At 36.3% G+C, this 13906-nt stretch overlaps 1 protein-coding gene across 1 annotated transcript in view; it reads right to left on the bottom strand.

The window, feature by feature from the left end:
* Positions 1-12914, bottom strand: part of LOC107100907 (diacylglycerol kinase beta-like) — a gene marked incomplete at its 3' end in the record, with an annotated part of 32750 nt that extends 19836 nt beyond the window's left edge. Inside the window, exons 1-4 of the mRNA XM_015399581.1 lie at positions 12619-12914; positions 8909-9098; positions 410-486; positions 38-58 (exon numbers count right to left, since the gene is read on the bottom strand). Coding sequence (XP_015255067.1) covers positions 38-58; positions 410-486; positions 8909-8978 — 168 coding nt within the window. The remainder of the gene's footprint in view (positions 1-37; positions 59-409; positions 487-8908; positions 9099-12618) is intronic.
* Positions 12915-13906: the final 992 nt, after the last annotated feature.

The raw sequence follows: 13906 nt of genomic DNA, 5'->3' as shown, positions 1-13906 counted from the left end.
ATATCAAAACACTAATTTGTACAAATTATACAATCACCTGATGGAGGATTTCCTGCCTCTGGATCCGGAAGCATGGAGGAAAGAAAAGTCAGCATGTGTGCTTCTGAACCTTGAGTAAAGCTTAAGAATCATTTCTAGATTCTATTTATTTAAAACAAGCATTCACCAAACATGCAGGAGTAAATGTTCATTGTTTTTTCCTGCAGACCATGAAGTTAACCTTGAATTTCTAAAGTTGAAACACTGATAGTCTCAACATTATACCATCTTAGGGTTAATTGGTGTCACCACTGTGTTTAAAAACACTCACTAAATAACTTATCCATGTTAGGATTTTTTTTTAGCCCACAGACAAGAGACCAAACCATAAACTGTCAGTTATGTAATGTAGTGTAAACTCGACACACACCTCCTCTGGGTTGTATTTAGCCAACACACCGTCTCCATGGAACTCCTGCAACACATCCTTTAGCTTCTTGGTGGAGTCTGAGGGAGAAATGTTTACAGCGTGTCACCATTTTCTGGTTCATTTATATCTGGGCTTACAGTACATCTGTGTCTGCACCCTGCTTTAAGCTCTATTCACAGCTTTGTATGGAGAAGATTAAGTAGGTGAATTTTACATTTTACCCTGCAGTTTACTTCTTTTTGGCTTCATATGGAAATTTTACACCATTTATTCCAACCATTGTTGCAGATGTTTTGGGCTCTATAGACTATGGCTATTTGCCTATGGCATTTAGAGGCTAAAGCCTGCAAAAAAACAACCTGAAAATGCAACCTGTGGTTGGTTGATCATATGAAATTATTTATCTATTAACTGTTTATTTAATAGAGACAGAAAAAGAAATATTGTTACGATAATGAATGCCGTGCTCATAGACCATGTAGCCAAAAGCTAATTTGCAAACAATGTTCCTGAAAGACTAAACACAATAAAAACCATGCAAATTGAAAACAAGCATAAACAGCCTTAATTTGATTTGAACCATTTTTTCACTTTATCATTAAAATTGCTCAGTTCTGTTAGAGACTTCAGTTCAGCAGGTAAGGTACTGTATTCCAGATCTGTGGCCGTTTTACATTAAACACAATATGTCCTAAACATGTTCTGCAATGATCCGGTCTGCAGTAACGACAAATGCAGTTGGAAAAACCTACAATTCGATTTAATGAATAAGAAAATAATTCTAGTCTATTCAGATGAAAAGTACCTTTACATTGAAAATTCTGCCTGTAAGGTTTTTTGTATACGTCTAATGTAATATTCTGACCTCAAAGGTCATGTTTTCATTAGCTTGAAGAGGAAAATTATCGCAGTAAACAGAAAGGCTTTTTTTGTTTTAGTCCTGTTTAGCAAATATAGATAGGATTTGATGTCCCTGAACTAGTTAATAGCCTTACAGCTTTGCTTCCACAAGCAGATCAGTGTGACTGTTGCCATAAGGTTTAACTTTATCCATTTATGTTAAACTTGAACCTTATTTGGGAAGTGAAACAGTATACAATGCACATGGAAAGGGAGGTGGAACCAAGGGGAGAAAGAAAGAGGGAGACAGGAAAGGGTGCATGAAAAGAGAGAAAATAAAGTATCACAGAAAAAAAAGAAGACAAAGACGACATACAGTAAGTCCTAGAAGTCTTCTTTCACAGCTATATGAGACACGAGGGACAAAAAAGTGAGAGCATAACAGCAAAAAGAAGATAACAGACAACCAAAGTAAACTTTAAATTAAAAAAAGCATCAGAAGCAGAGGGTATCCTTTAGATGTCCCTGTGTGTCGGAGTCAGAACCCATGGTGATTGCACAATGTTAATCAGGGTGGTATATATATATATATATATATATATATATATGTGGTTGCAGCTTAGTATTTCATATTACTGTAGTTTTTATCTGTGAACATCTGAAACTAAATGCATAAGCATGCTTGTATATAAAGGATTCACAAAGCTTCTTCAGAAGGAAAGTATGTTTAATAGCGGGTGTGGGCAGTCCCAGATTCCCCCTACAGGGCCCGGGACAGAAAAAGAGGCGATTCAAGCCCGAGATTTCCAATGGCAACCCAGATCACTGGGAGACAAAGAGGGCAGATGTAGGGATTGCTGAGTGAGGGATGAAACGGATCAATGAGATTTTTTTTTATGAATCTCTTGCGTGCATGTAGAAGAAATGCAGCTTAAAGATTTTTTTTCCATTATAATCAAAAGTAGCCGATATGTTCTATTTAGTGAGAAACTGCATTTCAGCTCTGTTGACCCTTTTTGTTACCTTCTACACTAATTGCTTTGCATCTTTTATTTTCTCTAAATCTTTCTTATAAATAGGGCATTGAAATAAAAGCCCTAAACTCAAGTGAGAGAGTCACATCATTACTGACCATCTTTATAAATGCGCCATCAGTGCAAAGCCATTAGGAACAGAGTGATAATAGCTCCACTGATTAGCTGTCTGGCACATTGTCCAGGCACAGCTACGTAATAATCTACAATTAAGACAAGGTAATGATTTAAACTCGGAAACAGACTTTTTTTTTTCTGCTATAACAGCAACAGAAATATGTCTCTATTGAGTAGCAGCATATTGCGAATGTTCAGAAAAGCAATTATGTTGCTGAAAGAGTAACTCTAATTGTTGTCAGACCTTGCGAGGCAGCCAGCTATTAAAATGTTATGAAAGTGTGTACAGCTCACTTTAATGATGGGCGAGGGGGAGATACAGAGGAGAGGAGATGAAGGATGAAATGCCTATTGTTACCAAACAGGGGATTTTATAACCACGGGATGCAGAGTGTAGCGAAAGCAGCAAGGGGCTTTTGGAAACATGATTATCTCAAATCTGTCAGCTGTGCATCTTTGGCTCACATACACCGTTTTTACAAACAATAGCAGAGGTTAGTGCCCCTTTGCTATTGCTGTTTTAGCTTGTTTTCCTTCCACTATAAAGTCTAAATATTATGTAATGAAAAAAATCTATTTTTAATACATACATACTCCTACAGTAGATATGACTTTCAAAATGAAACTGAATGCCTGAAAACTTGCCTAAAATAACAAAAAAATTAAAAGGCTGGTTTTGAATTGGTTAGAAGTGTTTTATTTGTTTGCAACAATTCAAAAACAATATCTGACATTTAACAGGAAAAATATTTAAGTAAAAAAGAATGTTCCTTTCTAAGATTGATTGTATGTTTATTTTTAATTTTAAAACAAATAGTAGCACTGAAATATTTTTTCTTGTTTTGGTTCCTAAACCAGTTTAGTTTCAATCTGTATACAGATTGAACTGCATGATAGGTTAAATATTAATGCTGGTATTTAACCTAGACAGAATAGTTCTGAGATAAAAAGTCAATTTCAGCGCAAATTCAGGTGTTGGTACTAAACCCAAAGGTAAGTATATAGCCTTAGTTCATCTAGAATTACATCTAAAGTTATATTTAGAAAATTATTATATTAAATAGATCAATAGAAATGCCAAGCTGGTTTTACAACATCATTTTAAACAGCTTTTCGAAACATTATCACTCTGGTCCTAAAGGATTGCATACCCCAAATTCAGTTTTTGGTTATAAACTGTAAAAAAAAAATAGATGTCTTATACTGTCTATAAATCCAGAACCATTTAAAAAATGTACACTTTTGTATGTTTGGTGCCCTCCTTGGGTTAGAAAGATGTTGCCGCATTTGACTTCTATTGCTCTGCCAGGGATGTGATGCTATATTATTTAGAAGAATTGATGACAGCAGCTCTATCCGTGCCTATGCTTTAAAGTCTAAAACAATGATTTGTCATTCATTTTGAAACTTCCTCTCTTCCTGGCATTTCCTCTATGTCTAATGAAGACCTCCAGGTAGAAAACATCCACCTCATATAACTGCTCCATCACAAAATGATCACTGGGTTGCTCTGCTTGCCATGTTTGGGCCGCTGTCATTGTGCCGTTGTCAGTCACAGCCGAGACAAACCCAAGCCATCAATGCCAAGGACGTTCTGTGGTCCTCTGGGGCATTTTCAAATCTAATATACAGGTAGAAGGGATGTATTTTAAAGAAGGTCCTGGACTGTCCTATGGTGTTGAAGTCTGGAGGACTTTTCAGCATCACATAAGTAAGTTGGCCCAAAAAATATATATACATTTTACTATATACCCACATAAAAACTCAGTGCTTTGACGATTTGTCTAAATCTTTTTAGATTTGACATAAATATCATTCAATTAATAAAATATCTCGATGTCTGAAAGCACGGCTTAAACATTGAGAGTTCAGTCATATTAAAACAAGAAACAAAATTATGTGCCATAAATTCATAATTTTAAGATGTCAAAAGGTATAAAAACTTAAGCCGCTTCCTTTTAGTGCAAACTGCGAGAAAAAAAGTCTTCCTATACATTGTGTTTTGGTGTAACCGTGGTGATAGGACTGGTTTTACAGCTCACAGATATTTCTTGTTGTAGTTACCTCAGTGCTTTGATGTTATCTGAGAAGTTGTGTTTATGTTTGTAGTGCAGTGACCTCTTTAAATGTTTTATTGTATTATCTATGTGCAGGAACACCAAATGCAGTGAAGCAGACTTTCCACTAATTAAAAAAATGTTAGAATAAAAGGAGCCATTAAAAACCTCACTTTTCTAAAAAAAAAAAAACTAAAAGCAGTCTTTTTTTCCTAATTTTTATTATGTTAAATTTTAGTGAGAGGTTTACTGTGATTACATAAATGTTTTGTTTATTGTGCTGTTTTTTTGCAATATAACAAACACAATACTGTGTGAAAAGTGAACATTTCTACTAATATCCAGCAGGTTCTTGAAAAACTCATCCATGCTTTTAGTTTTAGCCAAACTGATTGCATTAAAAGTCTGTTCATAAGTCTGCCTTAAAAGTTAATCAGATCCAGAAAGCTGTTGTCAGAATCCTCACTAAAATTTAAAAAAAAAGAGCACATCATCCCCATCATCCCTATTCCTGCATCGTAGACAACAGCCTTTAAAATATTACTGCTAGTTTCTGTTAGTTTCTAAATGACTATGGGCTGAGCAGCGTTGTCCACAGGGAATTCAAGATCTGTTGTGGTTTAACTAACATTTCAGACACATCAGGCCTGCTGCTTTAACCTCACTCTGCATCCTCAGAATCTAAATAAAACATGGAGAAGCACGATTTAGTTTAGATGCTTCATATGAGACTCTGAGGAAACCTTTTATCTAAATTTTCTTACCTTTTCTTTATTATCCCACTGCAATATACCTTTAATGTTTTTTTTCCTACATCATCAAAAGCACTTTAAAGTGTTCCTTATCTGAAATGTGCAATGCAAACAATGTGCCCTCCTTTACAGTCGTCTTTGCTATTCCTTAATCTCAACTTATCTAACTAATTAAAAAAATAAAATAAAACACAAAGTGCAACCCTGCTGCTCCAGGGGATATTAAGGCAAATCAGCAGTTTGGATGCACCGGCAAATGTACCTCCAGCGGAGATCATGCATAAAACTCAGAATTCAGAGTACTAACCCATTTACAGGATAGTTCCCAGGATGGAAGGGTCACGACTGTAATCCCTGTTATGTCATACAGGTATAAAAGCAAGAGCCCCCAGTTCTCCACATTTGGCACTGGAAAGGACAAGTGCATTATTTATGTATTTTTTTGGCTGGCTAAGCAAAAGGCTGCATCTAGCTGAACAAAAATGGCTTATAAATTTGGTTGAAAAGATTCTTAAATATAAATTGTCCGTAATTATGACACTGTTTTTGTTCTGCTCCAATATTGAGGAGTGGAACACCAGTACCAGCAGCTACTACATCTTATCTGTTCAAAAAACCTCCTGAACTAGAGACTGACACGGGAGTGGATTTTCACTCCTGTCCCGTCCCATTCCCACAGAAAAAAATGGTGTCCCGTCCCGATCCCGGGCCAGAGTAGAAATCTAAATCCTGTCCCGTCCCACTCCTGGTGAAATTACTCCCACTCCCATCCCGCTCCCATTCAGAATGACTCCCGCTCCTGCACCACTCCCATTCTTGTTGTTTTTGAGCGCGGGTGAAAAACTCAGAGCGGAAGTTACTATTGGTTTGCTCCCGCTGCCGTCTGCTCCCGTTAATGTTTAATCCTGTACCGTCCCAATCCCGTGATCATTACTAATATTGACTCCCATCCCACGGGAATACTACGGGAATCCCGTGACCCGTGGGATTCCCGAAAAAATGTCAGTCTCTATCCTGAACTCAACAAGCTCGGCTTTTCATCAGAACAATTCACAGTCAAAGGTTTTGTCTGGCAAGAGATGATTAAGTATTTCAACATAAAACGATCTTTATCTCAGTACGTGGTTTTAACAATGCTGAGATTTATTCCGTGTTACAGTAAGTGTCCCAAAAACAAACAAACACAGACTGGAGCAAATAGTCAGAATCCAGACAACAACATTCAACATGTCCTCAAAAGTGTGGATTTATAATTAGACTCGATGGTCATCTACCTAATCGTTCTGGCCAAATGTTTTTTATACAAATGCTAATTTTAAAATAACACCCCAAAGTTTATAAAGAACATCATCTTTTTTCATCTCTTTATGATTCATCTGAACAAAGAGTATGGAAGAAACATCATGTTAAATCACAATAAAGTATAAAGAAACCTCCATTCTCCTCATAGAGCTATCAATCATGCTGGCATTAGTTGCTAGGCGACAGACATTATGTTGATGTAAGGGAGAGGAGAGCTAGTAAAGGCTAGACAGTCTAAACTCACAGTTCGTCACTCTCAGTCTTTGTCATTTTTGCTCTTTTTAAAGGACCCACATGAAGTCCAATGAAGGTGCATATGTAGCAGCACACCACCATCTTGGTAGTCCATCACTACATTCAATCAGTCAGTATGATGAAAGAAATGAATTGTCCAAAATGTATCATTTTTCTTATTCAGCATAGTTCAATTTTAAGTTGTTGTTTTTTTATTTACATATATAGACTGTATGTTTGAAAACCCACTAACTGTTGTCCTCCTTTACCTTTCAGAGTAAATTTGGCCAAATTTCTAATTCCTCAAAACAAACTAATTATCCTGTGATATAATTGCATCATTAAATTGATTATTGTATTTAGTTGTATACTTATTCTCCTTTCCTTTTTTCTTTTTTCTGTACTTGCTTCATTCTTTCCATTTTACCTTGTAGTTTAGTTGAATGGTAAAAGCCTTGCTAAAAGTTTTCTTAGCTAGCATTTCTTAGCTTAAAGGTTAATTATTTTTAATCGAATTTTAGTATTTTAAAGATTGTTTGTATTTATTCTATATATCTGTGAAGTTATTACTGTTGTTGTTTTAAATGCCACAGCTCACCAAGGAGGTCACCTCTGCTGAGTTGGATTTATTAAACAATAACTCAGGAACTGAAAACTTTTTGAATATCAATTCCCGTTAAACAGGTGGTATCCTGACTCGGTTAATTTGGAGAACAGTTATGACTTTCTTAATATTTGCCTTTGGCAGCCATTATTAGTTATAGCACAAAATTTTACATGTTTTTGTTTTACCTATTTTGCTTTTTACTACTTTTGCATAATTCAAAGGATTACTATACTTACTTTTATGGCTGAGGAACTAAATTAGATATTTACCTCTAAGAAGGTAGAATTTATGTTTCACAGAGAACATTTTAGATTTTTAAAGAGTTCTCCAGCCTTAATCCTGATGGGTGCAGATGATCTCTGCAGCACCTGAGATTTAGCAGTTGGTTCTTTAGTCACCTCCTGGATTTGTTCAGGATCTACTCTTGTAGTTATTTTGGGATTCTATTCTTAACACTATTTAATGTTGTCACCGCTTGTAGACTATGGTTATGGTTTCTGTTTTCACAAATAATGCCTCATGTCTATGTGTTGTTTAATTGGCCAATCCTGCAAACACCAGCCTTTTTTTTATAACAGTCTATGGGCTGCATGTGTTTTGCTAACTATACAGAAAGACCAGCAAGGCAGGGTATAAGACCAGGATAAATTTTTACAAATTTTTGTACATTTATATACATAAAGTAATTGCTACCAAATGTTTTATTGGGTTTAAAAGAGCATTATTTATTTATTTTTTTTTTTTTTTCATACCATTGCTGATTTGAATGATAATTTTATCTGCAGCCCCATACGAACTGCAGTCAATGCTGTGAATCACAAGTAAGGTTATGAAAGCCAAATGGATGCTTTATGTTTATATTTTCTTTAGAGAGGTGGCATGCCATTGTCCACCTATGTATGGCTTCACTGATCCTTCAGATGGACGTCAGTGTTTTTTGTTTAATATTTTTGTTAAATTCCCTCGATGGGTTCAGATGTGATTGTTAAGATTTCCCAACAACTTCCTGTTGTCAGACAGACCCTATTTCAGGGATTTCTCTCTTCTACAGTCAGTGATCAGATCAGTGTGCTTGTATAAATAGACAAAACATTCTTGTTTGCAGTTATTTCACAATTTACCAACAGCCTTGATTGCTTATTTATATCAATCCGGGTTTGTTTAACTAGATTTTAACCTTAATAAATGAAATAAGTTAAACAAAAGCTTTTTGTATCTACTTCAACATTTACAACGACTGTTTCTGCAATGGCCTAAATAATTTTCACAGCACTTTAAAGAGCAGACCAAGTATTTATCCACATGAAGTTGTTTAAGTGATATAATCTGATATAATTCCTGTCTAAGCATTTGCTGATGTGCAGAAATTGCCAAACTTTGATTGGTTTTGAATTCATAACATCAAATGTTATCTTTTAATTCAACTTAGGTCTACATTTACATATTCATATTAGCCAATTTTAGCTGTGCATTTTGGTTATCACAATCAGCTGGGCTTGCATCAATGTCAGTAGCATTTCCTAACTACAAAGAGAGAAAAAAAAATATTTACTCACACTGAGTATATTCCTGTAGCAAGGCAAATTCTGCTGGGGTCAGTGTGACCCATTTGTCCTGGATGCTCATTGTGCTCAGTCCTTATGTCCGTGTTCTCCAAGCATTCCCTGAACGTCACACGCTGGAAAACATCAGACAACCAGCTCCATTACCAGCAGCAGTCACCTTCTTATCCTTCTGCTTTGCCTCCTTTGAAGAAAAGGTCAGAGAAAATGGCAGAGCGGGTCAGATGCACTCTCAGCTTTATTCAGCACACAGAAAATATCATTGTCTTTGTTGGAGGTAGCAACAGAAGAAGGCTGTTAGTTCAGAAGCTGATACTTTCTGCATTTTCATGCAATGCTTTTCTTTCTACTTCATTAATTTCTGCCATAATTTCTATCCCCCCAAATTAATTCTCTGAACAAATCCAAGAAGAGACACATTTTGAATATGCCTGTTTGGTGATAATTTTAAAAAAAAATCTAATTTTTGTGCACATTCGTTGTTGATTAATTTTAGATGTATTAGACTGAACAATAGAAATAAATGAAGAAAAATGTATTTCCATTTTGCTCGACTTTGCTCTAAGGATGGACAAATATGCGTCCTTTAAACCACAGGCAGTTTAATTAAACCATTTTAACATTCACAGTAATACAGTATTACGGTACTATTAGGTAGGTACAGTAGATTAAATACTATAACAGGTAACATTTTGATGTATCTGATGGGTAAAGGTGAAGCAGCCAGTAACTTCCTTTGAGCCCCTTCCCTACAAGTGGCCTCAGAGTGTGGTGTTTGTAATGCTGCACTTGTGATTTATGACAATACCTTTAATATCCTATCAAAGGGAACATTTTAATTTTATTCTGGACAATTTTTTTCCTATATTTTTTGATTCATTTCAGAAAGAGGGGAATATTTCAGGGCTTTTTTTATTGCAATTTTGATTATTTTTAGCTTAGTGTCTTAGAAACAAACAGATAAGTTAGCCTTTTAAAAGGTATGTTTCTTTGTATGCACTAGGGACCATGCAGAGCCTCTTTAAGTGTGCATGAGTGCAGCATGATAACAATGGTATGGAATATTGTTATCGTATCAGAAATGAAAAAGCTGTATTGGGACACTCCTGTTAAATGTAAACCTTACTTTCATTTCATTTCCAAGAAGGATTTTTGTCTACAGAGCAACAACAATGCCGGTTAAGACAATTCTGAGGTTGCCTCTTTTTATAACAGATAGTAGTAGTAGCCCATGTGTAGGATTAATCTGTGTGTCTCAGCTCATGATGTTCTGACTGCAGCGTTATTTCATTTCACCAACACTTAGATAAAAACTTATATTGATTCTGTTTGATCAGTCCTCTCAAAGCTGCTTTTATCCTGTTCCTGGAACATCTTTTCCTATAAACGTTCTTCCTTCCACATAACTTTCTTTAAATATGCTTTGATAAAACACTCTGAAAACAACCAACCTTATGTGGCTCACTCATCTTGGGAAGGGGTTTAAGTCAACAACCTCTCCCATTATTGTTTCTGTTGAATAAAAATTTTATGACACAATATTTGAAGTTTTCTCATCCTCTGTGCGTCACAAGTAAAGGTTCAAATGTTTAAATGTGTAACAATTCACTACTGTACATTAGCTTCACTTTACGAAATGAGGGGCAGAAAGCATTTATATATATATTTTTTTTAATTAAAGATAATTTAAACTTTTAAGCCATCATTACCACCATAGAACAGATTACAATCGATTGGGATCCTTCAGGGATAAGCTATCGTTCTCTATAGCTTGTTTGAAATTCTCAAAGCAGCTAGATGTTTGGATTTAATTTGTGGCATTAAAGTAGGACGGACAAATACAAAAGGACACAGTTTTTGTTTTCCTACACAACATCAATGCATTTATCATTATTCTTTCACTTTACAATTAATTGTGTTTGTTAATCAAATATCAACAAAATAAAATGAACAAAATGAACAAAAATAACAAAATCTAAAAAAAAAAACTTTAAAGGGTTAACTTCTCGCCTGTGAACACCTTGGTGTTGCAGTCACAGAGAAGAATGCCTTGGCTAACTGAAAATGGACTGATGCATTGTTATAGAACTTGACTCTATTTCCCTATCTGATTACAAGCTGTCATTTCTTTACTTCTCTAAAGGGAAAGGATGAATTACAACAATGTTGCTTTTTAACAAATACTTTAGTTTGTTTTGTTTTTAAAGCAGCTACTTTTCGAGTTGGAAAATAAAATCATCATACATCAAACTTGATATTTAAAGGGTGTCCAGAAATGATATTATCTAAATAAAGTGCATAAGGGTTTTATATTTGTGTATTAATATTTCTGAGTGTGTGGGTTGTGTTTCTAAAAAAAAGATTCCAGTTTAAAAAAGGACATATTTAAAAAAAAATATAAGTGCACCTGTTTGGTTTAGCTTAAAGAATCACAAAATCTCAACAATCAGTAAAATTATTTTTGTTTAGAAAAAGAAAATGCTCTCATAGTTGTTTCCATCCTTTAAGGCTCCTCTGGTGTTTCTTTTCACAATGATTCTCAATCAGCCCTACTGGCTGCCATGATGACACCTCGATGAAGCTCTGCCCTAAACACCTTTTTTGACAGTTTTTTTTTTTTTTCCGCTTAACTGATTTTATCTCAGTTATACTTAAGTATATTAACTAAAAAAGAATAATTTTAGGTTATCAGCTATCTATGCAGAAACACTTTTTTTTGTTGTTTCAAAAGTGCTCAGATTATAAATTAATAAATGGATATAAATTTTGTTTAGGTTTTTCTTTTCAGAATTTGAAAAACATCCTAAAATGAACCTCATCAGCACCCATAGGATTATAGCTGCCCTGCTTTAAGGTGAACTGCATCATCAGCCGTCACAGTTCAGCTCTTTTGGCTGATATAACCTTGTTCTCTGTTTGTGTAGCTATTGTGTCCTTATTGTTCCGTTTAGGTCATCCTAACCCGTGCATTTGTGTGATTGTCTGCATCTGGGTCTGCATCAGTATTGCAACAGAAGTATTTGACCCAATTACTATGAACTGAAAGCCTGGATCAACAAGTGGATGTTCAGTCATGTGAAGGCTAATTTCACATGACTGAAATTTGTTTGTGTTGCTGCGAGAATAAACAGAGTACACGGGTTTGTTTTTTATTGGGCCTTTGATTTGTTTTTGGCCCATCTGTGGGTGTGTGTGTTCACTGATGTGTGAGTGTGTAAGTATGCATGTGCATAAATTTCCTTAACAAATAACTGGGAATCATTTTTCTGATGCAGCTCAATCACAGAGATGACAGAGAGTTACAGCAAAAACAGAAAGAAACCAGCAGTAGAAGCCATATCAGAGATGCATATGTGGGATTAAACCTTTTGCGCATAAACTTCCTTCGACAAAACTCTTCCTTCAGGAGATGAGCAACAGAAAAGAAGCTAAGTTAAAAGTCTTATGTAAAACTGGCTCTCTTAATGTATTCCTGCTGTGCACCTCGATCATCTTCTCCCTCTTTCTGCAGTGCATCCTCACAACACACTCTGGCAACAGACTCAACAACAAGAATCTAGCTCTGCAAATGTCACAGCAGTGGTACTGCTCCAGTGGTGCAGCAAAAAAAACAGCATCACTATTCTATGGCAGGGAGGTTTAACTGAAGGCACAGTAGGTGTTGAATGTGAATGAATAGGATGACATATCTAGATGCTGCTCACCTGCTGCAGGGCTGAAGATAACCGCAAGAGCAGCGAGGAAGACAGATGTCTTGAAATGAAGCCCCTCACTCAGATTCCTGCCTTCAGTGCTGACTGGATCTTCTCTGAACTGCGAGATAGGCGTGTGGTTTTAATAATTCTCTGTGTACACGGCAGCAGCAGCAGCAGCCGCCCTCTGTGCTGCATGTCACTATGAGAGCAAATGAATGGTGGAGTGATTGTTTTCTTCCCTCTGATGGTGTCTGGTCAGAACACCATGAAGGATATGAAGTGGTGACACACTGAGAGAGGGAAAGAGAGAGAAAAGGGGAGGATGAGAGAGAGAGAGGAATTATCTAGGGTTAGTCTGCCTACAGTGTTCAGTTTCCATACTCCCGCTCGCTCACGTCATATCCCTCCTTCCCTCCCCTTGCTCACGCTGCTGCTCATCTTTCCCTCCCTTCCTCCTAAAAACCCTCAGGTCCTCTGTTCTACCATCTCTCTTGTTTTTCTCACACCCCTTTTCTCTTTTAAACCCACCTTTATGCTCCTATGCTAACCAGCAAGAAGAAAATAAAACACAATGTTATAACATTTTGTTATGTATTTTTTGTTTGTTTTTAAGGAAAGCTGAATTGCAGTTTCTTTTACGTATTTAAAAAAGTACCATGGATGTGCTAAAACTGGTGTCATGACAACAACATGCATAGAGTAGCTTTTTATTTTCATGATATGATATATTAATACATTTTACCACTGATGAACCTAGAGAAATGTCCACTCCTCTTTAAAAAAAGGACATTTATACTCACCAGTACTGCAGTTTGTGGCATAAATTATTATCTCTGTTTTCAAAGATATAATGTTGCAACTTGCAAGCTGCTTCCATATGATCTGATAAAGTCGAATAAAAGAACGCAGGGAACAAATCAAGTGGATCCAACAACCCCATGGCCCCCCACCTCTTAAAACCACTGTGAGACACCACTAACTGTGACAAAAAATGTCATAGGAGATATGACATGACCTCTATTTGGGACTAGCACCAAGTACACCCTTATTTCATTCACAAGTTCAAATGTAGCATTGTGTGCTAGGCAATATGTGCCTACTATTTTAATATCTCCCCTAATATCGCCTGGGAACTCCTTGGGATTCCCCCGGAGGAGCTGGCAATATGGCGAGGCCTGGGCGTCCCTACTGAAGCTGCTACCACCTTGACCCGACCACGAATAGGTGGAAGAGGATGGATGGATGGATGGATGGATGGATGGATGGATGGATGGATGGATGGATGGATGGATGGATG

Source organism: Cyprinodon variegatus, unplaced genomic scaffold (genome assembly GCF_000732505.1).
Source record: "Cyprinodon variegatus isolate N-32 unplaced genomic scaffold, C_variegatus-1.0 Scaffold1026, whole genome shotgun sequence".
NCBI classification, from domain to species: domain Eukaryota; kingdom Metazoa; phylum Chordata; class Actinopteri; order Cyprinodontiformes; family Cyprinodontidae; genus Cyprinodon; species Cyprinodon variegatus.
Note: the sequence above shows the minus strand (reverse complement) of the source record. Positions and strands in the feature narration are given on the sequence as shown.